The sequence below is a fragment of the Canis lupus genome, chromosome X (genome assembly GCF_011100685.1).
Source record: "Canis lupus familiaris isolate Mischka breed German Shepherd chromosome X, alternate assembly UU_Cfam_GSD_1.0, whole genome shotgun sequence".
In the NCBI taxonomy this organism is placed as follows: domain Eukaryota; kingdom Metazoa; phylum Chordata; class Mammalia; order Carnivora; family Canidae; genus Canis; species Canis lupus.
The window spans coordinates 123,834,817-123,851,229 of record NC_049260.1 but is presented as its reverse complement, the minus strand read 5'-3'; the positions used below and the strand labels follow the sequence as shown (position 1 = coordinate 123,851,229).

Sequence of the window (16,413 nt, the reverse complement as noted above, 5' to 3'; positions counted from 1 at the left end):
GAGCCGGCTGCTCCCTCTGCCTGTGTCTCTGCCTCTCTCTCTCTCTCTATGTCTATCATGAATAAATAAATAAAATATTTAAAAAGTATATAATTGAGTACATTCCCTATGGTGTACATTGCATCCCTGGGTCTTATTTATTTTAAAACTGGAAGTTTTGTACCTCTTAATCTCCTTCCCCTATTTTACTTATCCTCCCACTCGCTGGTGGTCTGTGAAGCACCAGATCGTTCTCTGTATCCTAAGTGTTTGTGCTTTATTTCGTTTTTTTTACATTCCACATACAAGTGAAATCGTACCACTTCTCAAATTTATCAGTTGTGTTATTTTCCTGATTAACTGACTCCTGCATTTTTATTGCATGTTTCCTTCCCTAGTTATTCTTTGGCTTATTTCTGGCCTGTGTCCTCATGATTTGCAGTGGATACTTTATTCATTTTCATATTTTCTGGCTCATTCACACAAGTAGGTAAGGCTATATACATGTTTTTCCTGGGCTTTTTTGGAAAGATTTTATTTATTTATTCATGAGAGACAGAGAGAGAGGCTGAGACACAGGCAGAGGGAGGAGCAGGCCCGAAGCAGGGAGCCCGACAGGTCTTTGAAGCCATTGTGTTATCCTTGTCATTTTCTAGATACTCTCAAGTTTTCTCCTGGATATATTCTTTGAATCGACGTTTAAGGCGGTATTTTTTTTTTTTTTTTTTTTTTTTTTTAAGGCGGTATTTAAAATTTTCCAGATGACAGGGTGGCTTTCACTTTGTATATTTTTAAGGGTATTATGTATTTATTCATCACAGCACCGAATGGTAGAGGCAGAGAGAGAAGCAGGCTCCGTGCTCCCAGGTCTTTGTTTGGTGGGGGCCTGCTGCTCCCTCTCCCTCTGCCTGCTGCTCCCCCTGCTTGTGCGCACTCTGTGTGTGTGTCTGTGTCAACAAAATGAACATCTTTGAAAAAATACTGTAGCTTTACATAACCCACGTAGTCCCGTCTTATGCATACCACCCGGCACAAGAGAACTTCCTGTGATGATGGAAATGTTCTGTGAGATCCAGAAGCCGCTAGCCACACATGGCTATTAAGCACTCGACACCACACGAGTGTCGTTAAGGAAAGCAATTTTTGATTTCAATTAATTACAGGTAAATAGTCACAGATGACCAGCGGCCACCATATAGGACAGTGCAGCTCTGGACAGTGTCTTTATTCCCACGATGGGCATCAAGTGTCCCTCCTTCCCTTTCCACAACCATTCACATTGATCACATTGTACTTTTCTCTAAATGCTTATGTTTCTACATTTATTTATTCATTTTCTAAATGAATTTATTTATTTATTCATGAGAGACACACACAGAGAGAGGCAGAGACGCAGGCAGAGACGCAGGCAGAGGGAGAAGCAGGCAGAGACGCAGGCAGAGACGCAGGCAGAGGGAGAAGCAGGCCCCATGCAGGGAGCCCGATGCGGGACTCGATCCTGGGACTCGAGGACCACGCCCCGGGCCGAAGGCAGGCGGCGAACCGCTGAGCCACCCAGGGAAGCCCGGCGTATTATTTTCATGTTGAGTCACACAGGTCCCAGAAGCAAGAAAAGCAAGGAGGAGAAGAGAAAGACGATCAGCAAAGTAGAGAGGCTGCAGGTCAGGATCACAATTACGATCTAGTTACAGACGACGGCCTCGACGAAGACGCTGCGCGTCTATAAAGCACTGAGCTCCCGTTATCAACCTCCCTGTACTTGACCCTTGAACAAAACAGGTTTGAATCTGAGGGGCCCACTCCTGTGCTGAAGTTTTCAACAAACACAGCCTAGGACTAAGGTTTTTTTCTCCTGTTTCTGGTTTTATTCACATTTCCCTTCCCCCGCTCACCTCCTGGGCAGAAGGCAGTCTGTGGCATACATACCCCGCAGCAGGCCTGTCACTCAGCTGTTTATGCCGTCGGCGAGGCACGCACTCACCGGTAGCCTGTTGGTAGTAAGGTTTCGAGGGAGTCGAGGGTCACACGCATTCTTCTGTGGTGCGGGGTGGCGGCTCTGTTGTGCAAGGGTCGAGTGTACTTCTCGGGGATTTAAAGAGGGAATTTGAGCATGCTCGACGTTTCCAGCTTTAGACTGTCCCTGTGTACTCATTCCGTGTTGCAGGTGTCTTTAATTTTTTTCCCCAAGATTAACTTGCCAAGTTGACACAGAGAGAGAGAGGGGGAGAGCGCGAGCGAGCGAGCGCACAAGCGGGAGGGGCTGCCGAGGGAGAGGGAGAGGCAGGCTCCGTGGTGAGCAGGGAACCCCACGTGGGGCTGGATCGCAACCCCCGCGAGCATGACGTGAGCCCCCACGGCAGGTGCTCAACCGAGCCGCCCAGGCGCCCTCCGTGTGTCCTGAGACCGACTTGCCTTTTCGTGCAAAGTTGGTCAGCGCCGCTGAGAGCCTCCACGAGGCATAAACCCGGGCTGGAGAGGGACAGGAGGCGGTCGCCGGCCTCCGAGGAGGACCCAGCGTTCTGGCTCACGGCAGGCGATACGGCGTCAGCGCACGATCCATCCTTCTCTTCGGAAACTCCCACCCCGTGCTCGCAACGCACCGCTGCCGGGCTGGAAGGTAACCCGGGTCGGAGCGGCTGCCCACAGCTGGAGACAGGCCGGAGAAGGGGTGCGAGGGGCTGTGCGGCCCGGCCGCGCCCTCCTCCCGTTGCGCGCACGTGCCCTCACCTGCGAGCGGGGACCCCAGCTTGGACCAGTCGGGCTTGAGATGGTAGATGATGCCATCCAGGGCGCCGGGCAGCAGCACTCCGCGCACCAGCAGCACGACGAGGACCACGTAGGAGAAGGTAGCGGTGAAGTACACGATCTGCGGGGGGCGGGCGGCTCAGAGGGGGCCCCGGCCCGGCGGGATGGCCAGGGGACCAGGCCGGGGGCTCGGAGGTCCAGCGGGAGGCCGGCCGGCGGCCGCGCCGTCCTCCTCGAGGCCTCGGCTCCTCCCGGGGAGGCTGTGTGCTCGGCTCGGGCAGCAGCAGCAGCAGCCCCGCGGCGCGCAGGTGACCCACGGGGGTGGGGCAGGGGGACGGGCAGGGCCTGGACGGGGGGGGGGTCGGGGGTACCTGTCCGACCGCCTCCAGATGCTCCAGGACCCGGCGCAGGTGATCAGCGGGCTGGGGCCAGGCGGGGCGGCGGCGCATGCGCGGGCTGGGCGGGTCGGAGTCACGTGCCAGCCGCCTCCCTAGCCCCCCCCCGTCCCTACCACCCCCCCCGCCCCCCGCTCCTGCCAGGCTCGGCGCAGGCGCCCCAGGGAGCGCGGGTGACGTCAGCTGGCGAGAGGCGGGGCCTCCTGAGGTAGCCTCGGCCGCTTCGGGACGCGGGCCACGCGTTCCATCCGGGCATCTGCGCCCCCCCCACCCCGCGGGCTTGGCGGGAAGCAGCGACGTGCGGGCGGCGTGTGCGCAGGCGCCGTGCGTGCCCGCAGCGGCCTTGCGCGCCGAGGGGCGGGGCTTCGCGAGCGGGCGGGCGGGCGAGCGAGGCGGAGCCGTCGAGGAGGAGTGCGGGCGGCCTCGCGCGGGGCTCTGGGCAGGCGGGCGTAAGTGGCGGCGGCGGCCATGCAGGCCCCAGGGGACGGCGAGGGCGGCGCGGCAGGCGGGGCGGAGGGCGGCGCGGGCAGCCGTGAAGGCGAGGGTGGCCCGCGCCCCGAGGGAGCGGAGGGCGAGGCGGTCAGGGCCCCTCCCCAGGCCGAGGTTGCCCCGCAGCCCGCGGGGCCCCTTGGGGACGTGCCGCCCGAGGTCATGTTCGCCCCGAGCCGATTGCTGGAGTTGTATCTTTTCCGCGGAGGGGGCCCTGGGCGCGGGCGGCGGCGGGGTCGGTTGGGGGCGTGGCGGCCGCCCTGGGGGGGCGGGAGGGGCAGCGGGGCCAACGGCCTGGAGAGGCGACCTGAGGGGCCAAGGTTGGGGCCTAGGAGGGGACGGGGGCGGTTGGGGCCTGGGAGGGGACGGGGGCGGTTGGGGCCTGGGAGGGGACGGGGGCGCTGGGGCCTAGGAGGGGACGGGGGCGCTTGGGGCCTAGGAGGGGACGGAGTCGCTTGGGGCCTAGCAGGGGACGAGGCGGTTGGGGCCTAGGAGGGGACGGGGTCGCTTGGGGCCTAGGAGGGGACGGGGTCGCTTGGGGCCTAGCAGGGGACGAGGCGCTTGGGGCCTAGCAGGGGACGAGGCGCTTGGGGCCTAGGAGGGGACCGGGCCGCTTGGGGCCTGGGAGGGGACGGGGCTGCTTGGGGCCTAGGAGGGGACGGGCCCGCTTGGGGCCTGGGAGGAGACAGGGGCGGCCTGGGCGACCCTCTGCCTCGAGGGCTGAGCAGGCCTCGGGCCCCCGGAGATTGAGCAGCGGACGGTGCCTTAACCGCGCCCCCAGCAAGCTGACGGTGCCCTTCCGGACACCACTGGAGGCGGAGATGGCGCGCAGGTCCCTCGCACCGTATGTCCAGCGTCCCCGAGGACTAGTTCAGAAGGAGCTGACGGTGAACGGCAGCGCCCTGGCCATGTGAGTGCTGCGAGGCGGGGAGCGGCGGTCGGAGGCGGGGCGCGGGGTACGGGGAGGAGCGGGGATCCCGGGGCGGGGGGCGGGGGGTGGGGGGGGACGAGGAGGGGCGCACGGGCTGGGCGGGGGAAGGACGGGAGGGGCGCGGGTGCCGGGCGGTCTGTGTCTCCCCAGGCCCCCACGGAGGCCCTGCTCACCCCCAACCCCCCTGTTCCTTTGCCCGCCCTGCAGTAGATGGACTGCCGAGGACCCGGTCTTCTTCCGCATTTCCGTGAACGCCTTCCTGGACCAGCTGTCCCTGGTGATGCGAAACATTCGAGGCTTTGGGTCCCCGCCAATGCGAAGCCTGGGCCGGGGAAAGAGAACCGACACCTAAAGCCGCGCCCCCCGCCCCCGCAGGCGCGGCTCGGGCCGTCGTCGGTACCTGCCGTCGTTGCCGACCCGCTATCAGAGCCCCACGTTTTTCCCCCGCAGCGGGCCCCGGGTGCCTCCTGGTGCCCTCGAGTTCTTAGTTCTTTCCCTGGCCTCGGGGGAGCGGGCCCTGCTTGTTGGTTGCTGCAGAAAATAAAGCCGAGTTCACTGTTTCGGGTCTGAGGTTCTTTTCTCGGCTCCGGCGCCTCCAGGCTTCCTCGCCGTTGCTCTCCCTGGGGCGGGAGGTTCTGGGAGCCCCGTGCCGCCAGCACAAGGTTCTTGGCGACAGCCTGGGGAAGGGAAACTGCAGCCCCACGTCCAGGACTGAATGCTGTCGGGGTCCCGGAGTGCTCTCCCGGTTCCCCCCCCCCCCGCCCCCACCGTGCGGGTACCGCACCATATACCGGGCGGGCGACAGCTGGACGGGCTCTTTAAAGACTTTATTTCCTGCTTCCTGAAAAGCAGAGCGGCAAGGCCACAGGCGGCGGGAGAGGCAGGCCCCATGCGGGGAGCCCGACTCGGGACTCGACCCCGGGTCTCCGGGATCTCGCAGGGGGCCCCGAGGGGCCCTTAGAGCGCCAGCGCCGTCGCGCTCCGGGTCTCCCGTTGCGGGCGCTGACGCCAGGCGGTTCGCGGCCGGGGTCTGCGGGAACGCTCGCGTCCTCGCGCCGCACCCGGGAGGTGCGTTCACCGCGTTGGTCCCCTGCCTGGTCTTGAGCCGCTCGGTCCGCGGTCCACGGTCCGCGGCGCACGCTTGCCCTCCGGAAACACGCCCTCCCGCCGCTAGGCTGCTCTCCCCACGTCCCACCAGGCTGGCCGCCTGCCCGAGGAAACGGCGCGCTGGGAACGTGGGGAACAACCGCACGCCCGACTTGGGGATTTCCTGGCCCCCTGGCCCTGAGCACCATGCCCCCCACGCCCCCGCCAGGGGCGCCCCGGGCCTGGGCAGGTCACCGCCTGCGAGCCCCGCACTGAGGATTCCACCTTTGCGGCTGCGTCCCCCCCCCCCGCCCCCCAGCTTTGCTCCGGTGCTTCCTCTGCACGCAGACGGGTTCCCGTGAGCCTTGCTCCTAGGGGTACCGGGCCGGGGCGCCTGAGCGGACGCCTCCCTTCTGCTCCCGCCGAGGTCGCGGCCCTGGGCTGCAGCCTCGCACCCCTCTCCCTGCGCAGCAGGGAGTCGGCTTTTTGACGAGTCTCTGTCCCTCTGCCCGGCCCCTCCAATAAACAGATACACGGTTTTTGTTAAAAAGGCGAATCAGTGGCACCAGAGCAGCTCTTAGGGCAGAACCCGGTTTGCACCGCCCCGAGGCAGGCCCTTTCCCGGACCGGCCTGATGCGCCCCCGGCCCCGCCCGGGGTGAGGTCTCCCGTTCTGGCCGGTGGGGACGGCCGGGGGCGGGGGGGGGGGGGGGGCGTGTGCTGCGTGGGGCGGCGGTGACCCTCGCCTGGGGCCCCGTCCTTTCCCGGCCTCGGGCGGGGCTCCCCCGGGGCCCCCCTGCAGCTCTCCGCCCCAGGGGCTCCACCCTGGCCCTCAGCGCCCCCCACTCTCGGCTCCGTCTCCAAGTCACGGAGGCTCCACGCGGCCACACCCGCGCGCTCCACACCGCAAGCTGGGGCACGGCCCGGTGCGCCTCGAGTCTCGGCCTCCCCCGGGGCGCTGCCCCGGACCAGCTTCCAGCCGCTGCGGTCACAGCCTGCTACTCAGGGGCCCCCTGGGGGCGGTCCGGGCGCTGGTCCCCTCACGCGCCTGAGCAGGCAATCGGCCTTTGCAGCCTGGATGGCCCACGGGCGCGGGAAGGACAGCAGCGACGCTCACCGCCACGGTGGCGGCGGCGGGGCCGGGAAAGGACGAGCCTGCCCCGGGAGCAGAGGGCTGCCACCGGGGGCGCGTCCCCAGGTCTCGGTCACCTGCTCTCCCCCTCTCCCCCCTCTCCCTCCGCCTTCCATCCTCTGCACACGGAGCGGCTTCGCGTGGACAGGTGGCACCTCAGCTGCGAAGGCCACTGCCGACCACACTCCCCCCCTGCTCTCCAGCGGCTCTAGGACATTCTACTCGCTTTACTCGCTTATGTTTCTTAAAGGGTCTGTTGATTTTTCTGAGAGGCGGCCGGGGCCACAGAGGAGCGGGGTGCGGAGGAGGGACAGGGGCGGAGCAGGCTCCCCGCTGAGCCGGGACCCCCGGGATCATGACCCGAGCCCAAGGCCCGCAGGGGACCCGCTGAGCCGCCCAGGCGCCCCTCGTTTACTCACTTAGGCACGTTCCCCCCCCCCCCCCGAGGTTAAAGGTCGCCTCGCTGCCGATGGCAAGTTCAGAGCCGGGTCCCCGGCCGCCTCCCGGCCCCTCGCTGTGGGGCCCGGGCTCTCTGCAGGCGGGCTGACGACGGCACGGCTGTCCTCCTGAAGTCCCCTCGCCGGCCCCGGGTTCCGTCCTGGAACCCGGCTGGGTCGCCGTCCCTTCCTCTCCGTTCCCGTCCTTGCGGGTTCAAGTCAGATGCGCTGAGGCGGGGCCCCTACACCGCGGCCTCCACCTTCAGGGGCCCTCCCTGCCTTTCGGGGGAGACATCCCGTCCCCTGCCTGCCGCCGCGACCGACGTGGACGACAATGCGCCACCGCAGACGTCCTTCCGTCTCCCGAGTCGCAAGGCTCCGCCCCGGGCCCTGGCCACCCCCGACTTCTCCCCCGAAGCTGTGCCTTTCCCAGGAGGCCGCAGGGCCCGCCGCGCACGGGACGCACCCTCGGGCTCGGGGTGGCTTCTCTCCCGACAGTCAGCAGGTGCGGCCATCGGGGGCCTGTGGCTCGGTGCTTCGCGTCCGTCCATGGATGTCGTGTGTGACATTTTATTTCTTGATTCCTGAGGGACACACAGAGACAGCGGCAGGGACACCGGCAGAGGGAGAAGCGGGCTCCCCGCGAGGGCCCGACGCGCGCCTCCATCCCGGGACCCCGGTCGCGCCCCGGGCCCACGGCGACGCCCAACCGCTGAGCCCCCCGGGCGCCCCATGTTATGGAGACACATTCCTCGGGTACGGATCGCACGAGAAATAAGTATATTTTCGGGGCAGCCGGTGGCCCCGGCCGCTAAGCGTCCCGGCTCCTGATTTCGGGTCAGCTCGGGACCTCGGCGTCCTGGGATCGGCCCCGCGCCCCGTCGGGCTCCCCGGCCTGCCCCGAGCCTGCTTGTCCCCGTCCCTCTTCTCCTTCTCCTGCTCTCTGCCTCTCTCTCTCTCTCTCTCTGAAATAAGTAAAGAAAACCTTAAAAGAAAAAAGAAGAAATAGTTCCGTTGTGCACAGTGACCGTGGGTTCCGTCGGTTGAGGAGTCCTCCTTCCCGGGCTCGTTCTTTCAAGCGTCGGGGAAGCATTTTGAATCCGAGGACATGCCCGTCACCACCGTGCAGCACGTGTGTGCTTTGGTCGCCCAGCAGCCATTGCCCTTCTCCTGCGACCAGGATCCCCATTTCCCCCAGAAAGCCCCCGTTTCCCTCCCGCCCGCAGCTCTGACCCTGGGAGAGTTGAGGGACCTCTGGTCCCAGGGGCGGCGTGCGGCTCGGGCCTGGCCCATCAGAGCGCGGCTTTCCCGCGGCCATCGGCCACCCCAGCCAAGCGCGGGACCCTCTGGGGGCAGAGGGGAGGCGGGAGAGGGGAGCCCAGCGCCGAGGCCCAGGTCCTGGATCCAGCCTCGCCTGACGACGACGGGCCCTCGCCCCGCCCCATTGGGTTACCCGGACCCAGACGCCCCCTTCGGCTGCAGCCAACGACAATACTGGGCACCGGGCCTCTGCGACTTTCCTCACCTGCGCCGTGGGGCCGAGGAGCCACCGACTGGCGGCCGGTTCACACGACGACGCGGCTGCCCTTTCCCTTCCCGGACACGCCGGCGGGTCCCAGTCTCCCGAGAAGCGCTGCGGCCTCTTGTGGCCGAGAAGGAGGCCCTGCGGCTTCCGGGGGTCCGGCTGCGGAGAGGGCGTGGGGGGGGGGCGACAGGGACACGCGGCAGCAGCCGCCCGGGATCCGGCCTTCCGGCCCAGGGCCCCCAGGACGGGCGCCCGCCACTCACCGGGCCCGGGGCCAAAGCACCCAGTCCCGGCCTCCCTCCCACCCAGCTCGGCCCAGAGCGAGGCCGGGCCACGGGGCTGCGGAGGCTGCTGGCGGCGGCGACACCGTCGGGGCCCGCCCCCCGCACCCCGACCCTCCCCGGGCTCCCCTGTCCCTCCGGGGCAGCACCTGGGCTGCCGGGGGCCTACGAGGTCGGATGTGACTCTCCTTTGCCCCGCATCTTCTCTGGGGTCCTCCCGGTCCTCCCACCTGGTCCCTGTGACCCGCCCACTCTGGCCTCCTCCCCGTCCTCCCACCTGGTCCCTGTGACTCGTCCCCTGTGGCCTCTTCCTCATCCTCCCACCTGGTCCCTGTGACCCAGCCACACTGGCCTCCTCCCGTCTTCCCACCTGGTCCCTGTGACCCGTCCCCTCTGGCCTCTTCCTCGTCCTCCCACCTGGTCCCTGTGACCCGCCCACTCCGGCCTCCTCCCCGACCTCCCACCTGGTCCCTGTGACCCATCCCCTCTGGCCTCTTCCTCGTCCTCCCACCTGGTCCCTGTGACCCGCCCACTCCGGCCTCCTCCCCGTCCTCCCACCTGGTCCCTGTGACCCGGCCACACTGGGCTCTTCCCCGTCCTCTCAGCTGGTCCCTGTGACCCGGCCACACTGGCCTCCTCCCCCGTCTGCCACAGGCCAGGCCCAGGCCCCCTCAGGGCTCTTTCCTGCGGGAACTCTCTGCCCCGGTCCGCCTGGCTCACGGCCCCCCATGACGTTAGCAGGCCTGGGGGTGGGAAGCAGGCAGGTGCGGCCCAACGGAGATGCTGCCCAGCCGCCCCCGGGGAGATGTGGGTGCCCCGAGGACAGTGGGGAGCCGGGCACGGAGCCCGACAAGGTCCCCCCGACGTCCTCTTAGGTCCCCAGGCCCGGTGTGGGGAGAAGAGGGTAGACGAGGGCAGGTGGGGCAGCAGCGGGGACACGACCCCGCACCCCAGCCAAGGGGTGCTAGGCCCAGGGTGGCCGTGGCGGTGGGGGCGGGTGCCGGGGGTGGGCCTCGCAGGGCAACCCCCAGACTTTGCTGACCTCAGGGTGGCCATGACCGCCCTCCCTCGATCCCAGACCCTGCACCCCCTGACCCTGCCTCCTGTTCGTGCAGAGGCCGATGCCCCCGACAAGACACCTCTCCCCCGCCTTCACCGCACCTGCCCCAGGACGCCCCGCACTTTTCCCAGGACACCTCACCCCCCCACCTGCCCCCAGCCTGAGGCCACACCTTGACCTCTCCTGTGTGGGTCTCTGGGATCCCGCTGCCAGGCGCAGTCCCTGCTCAGGGCCTCCTGTGCCTCGACCATCAGTGTCCCCCACACCGCCCCGCAACCCGGCTTCCTGACCGCCTCCCTCCCGGGGGCAACGGGGGGGGTCTCATTCCCTTGCCAGGAGGCCCCCCCGCCTTCTCGGGGTCCCTCCGGGCCCTGCCCGCTCCACTGCCCCCTCCTGAGTGTCCCAGGGCCCCGGCCCCGGCTGCTTGGGGCTTTCTCTCTCTGCCCCTGCTCTCGGCCCGAGGGGAGCTTGTGGGGGGCTCGGGGCTGTCAGGGCCGGGCCGGGCTCGCAGGTTGGTCCCATCCACGACACGCGTGTCCTCACACTCCCACATCCGGCGCCTACTGAGCTTGACCTCGCAGCCCCCACCCGCCCGCCCTAGCACCGCACCTCCCAGGCACCCCAAAACACGTCTGAGCTTTCGCAGTCTCTCGATCTCTACGGCAGCTCTGGGTGGTTTTGAAAAGTTCTGGGTCTCCGCCTCCCGACCCCTAGAAGCCTTTTCCACCCAGTCTTTCTGGTCAGGATGCTGACCTCGCTCTCCCAGTTGCTTGGGTGAAAACCCAAGCATCATTCTGGACTCGCCACCTCCTGGCCCCCGTCCAGGTCTCAGCGGATTGTTCCCACGCACACCGTCTACAATGCCCTCACCGTTGTACCTGTGCCGCCCTGCTCCAGGCCACTCCTTCCGGCGGTCGCCTGAGCGCAGTCCTGTGCCACCTGCCCTCCCGGACCCTAGTCTTAACCCTCCGACGCCCTCTCCTCAACCCGGACGCTACGGCGATCCTTGCGTCTCAAATGGAAGTCAAGCCATGGGTCTCCTCGGCCCACGGCCCTGAACCGGCTCCACGCTCATCCCGAACCTGAGCAAAGGTCGTCACATTGGCCAGGAGAGCTTCTTGGCTGTGCCTTCAGCATTGCAGGTTTGGGGAGTCGGCCTGCAGTCTTCTCGGTGCCTTGAGCGCGCAGCCCCATGCAGCTCCGGCCTCCCGGTCACCTCCTGCAGGCCTTCCCAAAGCTCGTGGCCTCGCCCTCCCTACCTGCGTGGCCGGCCCCCCACAGGCCCGCGCACATGCAGTTGCTCTCCCACTGCTGTGTCCCTTCCACACCGCTCACGACCTTCTCAAATAGAGAACATACAAAGCCACTGCTGTCGTTTCCCGCCTCCCCCGTCTTGGGTCGGCGGTGCAGTAACTGCGATCACATCACAAACTGCCCCCAGACTTAGTGAATTCAACAACTGACTTCGCACACGCATCTCCCACCTGGGCAGTCGCCGGGGGTTAGGCTCACGTGTGCTCAATGTAGCTGCAGAAATCGCCTCCGAGAGGCCTCCGTCACAGCCTGCGGGCCTCGGGCCTCAGTTCCTTTTCCTGTGGTGCAGGCTTCCTCATGGCCTGCTGGCTCGGTTCCAAGGGTGCAAGTCCCAAGAGTGCACCAAGCAGAAGCTGGACCACGTGGCCTGACCAGCCTCGGACACCTGGTGCCTCCTCCTGGTGCCTCCCCTGCTGTGTTCTCTGGGCGAAGGCACTCACCGCCCAGTTCCAGCCAGCTCTGGGGGTGGCGATGTGGACTCCATCGCTCAGTGTGGAGTGGTTAGATTCTGGAGGAGCAAGTGGAGGGGGGATATCTCTGCAACCGTGTGACCACATTGCCAGAATTCAACGTTCTTCAGTTGGCTTTGCCAAAGCCTCAGCCGCGGATACTTGAAAAGTAGCAGAAGTGCACATTTCCCAGAGGGATTTACCATGAGCCTCAGTGATGAATGGCATATCCAGAGAGTCATGGCACGATGCTGAGTTAAGGATCGGAGTCTTCAGTCACCAAAATATTCTTCCTTGTGCAGCAGCATAGGAATGGGGGTGCGGTGGCCTTGACAATATTTATTTGTTCTTCCTCATTGATATATTTTTTTAAATGGACAGATACCCTTTCTTTTTTTTTAATTTTTATTTATTTATGATAGTCACAGAGAGAGAGATTGAGAGAGAGAGAGAGAGAGAGAGGCAGAGACACAGGCTGATGGAGAAGCAGGCTCCATGCACCAGGAGCCCGATGTGGGATTTGATCCCGGGTCTCCAGGATCGCGCCCTGGGCCAAAGGCAGGCGCTAAACCTCTGCACCACCCAGGGATCCCTCTCATTGATATTTTTAATGAAGCTTCTCATTACGAACGTATCCAAGGGTGAATCATATAACTGGGTGGAGAGTCATTCACTGAGTTTTGGTGGATTCCATCCAATGAAATCAATCACCAAAGGCTGGAATTTCCAACTTATATTGGTCATATTCCTGGTCCATTGCATCCTATCTGAAGCCTTAGCTGCTCCATGACATGAATGGACAAGAAGATCTTCCAGTTCAGTTGCATATGAAGATGACTAGACCATGGGCAGCAGCACGGCGTGGGATCTGTTTTCCTTGAGTGGGTCAACTTCTCACAAGTGAGATAAGGACCAAATGGGGGACTGCTAATGGAAAACTCAAATGGGCAGTGGTGTGACCATAAATAAACTAGGACTCGGGCGTGAAGTCGTCAGGAACCCACCAAGGAAACAAACAAACAAACAAAAAAGTAGCAGAATGAGAAGAGTCCAGGTGAGGGGGAAGATTTCTGCAAGATCGCACTGGGGAGCTCTGGAATATAACTTCTACTTAGACTTTGTCCCAATATGAGGAAAGGGAGCGGAGATTTCAGAACGGGGCCCCTTCTGAGGGCCTCCCAGCTCCCTGCTCTTACAGGTAGAGCAGCTCTGGCTATTGTCTGAGGGGTCTCCTCGGAGAGGGAATCCCAGGGGTGGGCCATTGGAAGCAAGTGCACAACCGCCAGAAAGGGGCACATCCAACAGTGAAACGGGTCTGGGAGGCTTTGGGCGCGGCACCAACAGAGCTCAAGTCGGAAAAGCTTTCCTGTAGTTTCCTCTACTAGGTTTTATGGTCATGCTTCTTACAGCGACTTTTGAATTCTCCTGGAGCTTATTTATTTTCCTTCATTTCCTTCATGCGAACTGGTTTTTTGAAGTATGCTTCACATGCAGCAAACGGTACAAATATGAAACTCACTGAAAAATCCGTGGATTTTTACATATGTATACATCCATATAACCACCCAGATTAAGATACGGAACATTTCTATCATTCCAGAAAGCTCTCTTCTGCCCCTTTTCAATCAATAATAATCTCCCCAGGGTGCCTGGGTGGCTCAGTCAGTTGAGTGTCCGACTCTGGGTTTCAGCTCAGATCATGGGCTCTGGGATGTGGGATCGAGCCTCTCACCAGGCTCTGCACTCAGCAGGGAGTCTGCTGGAGATTCCCTCTCTACATCTCCCTCTGCCCCTCCTCCCAATCACTCTCTCTCAAATAAATAAACAAATCTTTCCAAACATAATCTCCCCAAAAGAGGTAGCCACTCTTCTGACTTGTCACCATAGTGGATGGAAATGAATTAAATCTCAGATCGAAGAACCAAAAATTGAAATAATGTAAAATTTTCAGACAGATCTAAAACAAGTAGGTTGCGTTTTTTACATGAAGGCAAACAGTCTCAGCAGATAAAACTCATTGCAGCGGAGGTCTTGACGGTGCACGACCAGAGCAGCTGTGGTGCAGAGCATGACGGACCTGATACAGCAGAGGGCACACACCAAACCCGCTGTTCCGTCTTTCCCACTGGGGGCCGCCTGGAATCGATGGCTGTGCGCGATGGCAAAGTGGGGCAAGGGTGGTTATTGTCCACGGGGATCTCCATCCGATGACCCGGTGGCACTCGTGACCAGAAGGCCCTCGTGTCCCCGAGGCTCTCTGCTGTCTTCTGTACCGTGAGTGAAGTGCTGTGTGTGTTGTGGGGAGGGTCTGCGTCTCGGTCCCACGTCTTCCTCTCCCAGTGGGGTCCGGGGCCCCGCCTGCACCAGAGCCAGACTCCCTCGGTGGCCGAAAAGAAAACATAAATTTGTAAAGCACATGGCACCATGTAGGGAGATGACAGCAATAAGTGCAATGTGAATTCAAGAGAAGGAGAATCAGGAGGCTGGAAACTTAGGGGGGCTCTGGTTAAGGGGCCAGAGCACAGGGGCCTGGAGTGAGATTACCCTTCGGGTCAGGTTGCCCGGCCTCCGCTTTGCACGGGCCCCCCCGGGCCGGCCCGCTCCTCTCTGGGTCAGGAGCTGGGCTGGGCTGCGCCGGGGAAGAGCGTTCCTGAGCTCGGCCCCACACCTCCGGGGCCAAGTAATTTCGCGTGGCCTCTTCTCATCTCTGGGCCTTTGGCCTGTGTCCCCAGACCTGAGCCCCCACATCTCTGCTCGTCCCTGCCTGGCTTCCCGGCTGCGAGCGCCTGCAGCCCGGGCCCCCGGAGCGAGGGCGGCGCAGGACACTCTGCTGCGGGGACAGGCTGGCTGGGGGCTGTCACTTTCCGAGGTCTAGTGACGAAGGTCGTGTTGTATGTGCTGCCAGGGAGGGGCACTGAGCTCCATTCGCGGTGAAGCAAAGAGGCGTGGAGACGGGCTCAGGCCGGGGTGGAGCAGGCGCCCCGAGAGCTGCTCCGCTGCCGACCTTGCAAATGGCAGTGGGGTCCGCTTCCACACGCCGGGCTTTCTGTCTTTTTATCTTTAAGATTTTATTTATTTATTCATGAGGCTCAGAGAGACAGAGAGGCAGAGACACAGGCAGAGCGAGAAGCAGGCTCCCTGCGGGGACCCCGATGCGGGGACTCGATCCCGGGACCCCGGGGTCAAGCCCTGGGCCGAAGGCGGCACTAAACCGCTGAGCCCGCGGGCCGCCCCATACCGGGCTTTCAGGGCGGGCTCTGCATTTCGACCGAATGCACCGCTTCACACGAAGAAGAGAGAACTCGAGTGTCATTCCTCCGTATAAAACCTTTATTAATGCCAGAAAGGAAACAGTACAAAACATACTGGGTTTTGCAGATCAGCGCGATTCTGCGTACAAGGCCGGTCCTACCCGGGACGGAGGGGGCCCCGAGCGGACAAAGGCCACCGTCCAGCGGCTCCCTGGAGGGAGGACCCTGTGCCTTCGAGCTCCCCCCTCCCCGAGGAAAGCGCCAGGCCCCAAGCTCCTGGGCCTGCGGCCTGGGGGACTTGCAGGCTTGAGACCCTTGGGTCCCCCTTCGGCGCAGCACAGTCCCCGATCTGCAGGAACTCCCCAACAGGGTGACACGGGAGAAAAAGCAAAAAGGGGCTCCAGAGACCCACGTGGGCTCGCCCCGCCACCTCCCGGAGGCCGTGCCCCGCGCAGGGCACACAGCTGCCGTGAGCACTTGCCTCCACTGGTATCTGTGATCGTTCCCATTTTCAGTGCAGAGCCCCAAGCCTCAGGCCCTGGCCACATTCCTGGCCCCGTTACCCACAAGCCAGCTCCGCAGGGAAACGGGAGGCGGCCGGCCTCGCGTGCACGGCGGCCCCTTTCCCAGGGCGCTCGCTGCCGTCAGCCCCCAACTGGCTGCCCTTCCCGGCCGCGAGGCGTTATGCTCCTGGGAACCTTCCATCGGCAGTCTTACCGAAGCAGGGCCTGTCGCAGGGCCTGTCACACACACCCTGGAAAGGAGGCTGAAGTCCTCTGTTTTTCTCACCCCTAATTAATTGCTCCCAGACAAGTCACACGGCTCCAGTGTGTATTGCTTCGTGCAGCCGACGCTTCCGGGGACAGTTTTGCAAAGAGGCTTGGGGGGTGGTCAACTGGATGCCACCTCACTACCGGTGTCATTTTAGCTCTTTCTTTCCTGATCTAGCTCCAGTCGAGTGTGGTTCTTGGCACTTGGGCATAGAATTTTCCGGCACCAGCCTGTCAGGTAATCAAGAATGTGAACACAGGTGCACCCCCTCCCCCCGGAGGTTACTGTCTACGAGGTCCACCAGCCCCGGATTGCTGCCTGAGGCTCTGTGACTCTTTGTAAGTCACGCAGGGAAGAAGGCGGCTCCTTCCAGGCTCTGGCCTGTGCGTTGTGACGTGGAGCTGGCTGCAGGGTGCAGGGGCCCCTCTCATTTCTCTGTCCAGGCTCATGGGGGACCCTTACATCATTTAAAGCATTCGACAATGTCCCCCACCCCACTTTCCTCCAGGAAGAAAATGCCGTCACCAGATCCTGCTGCTTTGCACATGAAAAGTACTTCTCTAACGATC

General features: G+C 63.1%; 2 protein-coding genes across 2 annotated transcripts; one reads left to right on the top strand and one right to left on the bottom strand.

Annotated features, from left to right (window-relative positions):
• Positions 1–1,487: 1,487 nt before the first annotated feature.
• LOC119868258 (sodium- and chloride-dependent creatine transporter 1-like) lies at positions 1,488–3,173 on the bottom strand. Its single transcript, XM_038586668.1, has 3 exons — positions 3,096–3,173; positions 2,707–2,845; positions 1,488–2,589 (listed from the first exon to the last, which is right to left on the bottom strand). The coding sequence occupies exons 1-3, from the start codon at positions 3,171–3,173 to the stop codon at positions 2,504–2,506; spliced, it is 303 nt and encodes a 100-aa protein (XP_038442596.1). The 3' UTR covers positions 1,488–2,503.
• Positions 3,174–3,580: 407 nt separating this feature from the next.
• Positions 3,581–5,099, top strand: LOC119868257 (EKC/KEOPS complex subunit LAGE3-like). Its single transcript, XM_038586667.1, has 3 exons — positions 3,581–3,799; positions 4,390–4,518; positions 4,747–5,099. The coding sequence occupies exons 1-3, from the start codon at positions 3,588–3,590 to the stop codon at positions 4,889–4,891; spliced, it is 486 nt and encodes a 161-aa protein (XP_038442595.1). The 5' UTR covers positions 3,581–3,587; the 3' UTR covers positions 4,892–5,099.
• The last annotated feature ends 11,314 nt before the right edge of the window (positions 5,100–16,413 follow it).

Excerpts from the sequence above, each read along its gene's own strand:
- LOC119868258 (XM_038586668.1), bottom strand. The coding sequence starts at position 3,173 with ATGCGCCGCCGCCCCGCCTGGCCCCAGCCCGCTGATCACCTGCGCCGG. Across the intron at positions 2,846-3,095 it reads ATCTGGAGGCGGTCGGACAG|ATCGTGTACTTCACCGCTAC; the intron begins GTACCCCCGACC and ends CGCCCCCCGCAG. Across the intron at positions 2,590-2,706 it reads GCTGGGGTCCCCGCTCGCAG|CCCGGCAGCGGTGCGTTGCG; the intron begins GTGAGGGCACGT and ends GTTACCTTCCAG.
- LOC119868257 (XM_038586667.1), top strand. The coding sequence starts at position 3,588 with ATGCAGGCCCCAGGGGACGGCGAGGGCGGCGCGGCAGGCGGGGCGGAG. Across the intron at positions 3,800-4,389 it reads CCGAGCCGATTGCTGGAGTT|CAAGCTGACGGTGCCCTTCC; the intron begins GTATCTTTTCCG and ends CCGCGCCCCCAG. Across the intron at positions 4,519-4,746 it reads AACGGCAGCGCCCTGGCCAT|TAGATGGACTGCCGAGGACC; the intron begins GTGAGTGCTGCG and ends CCCGCCCTGCAG.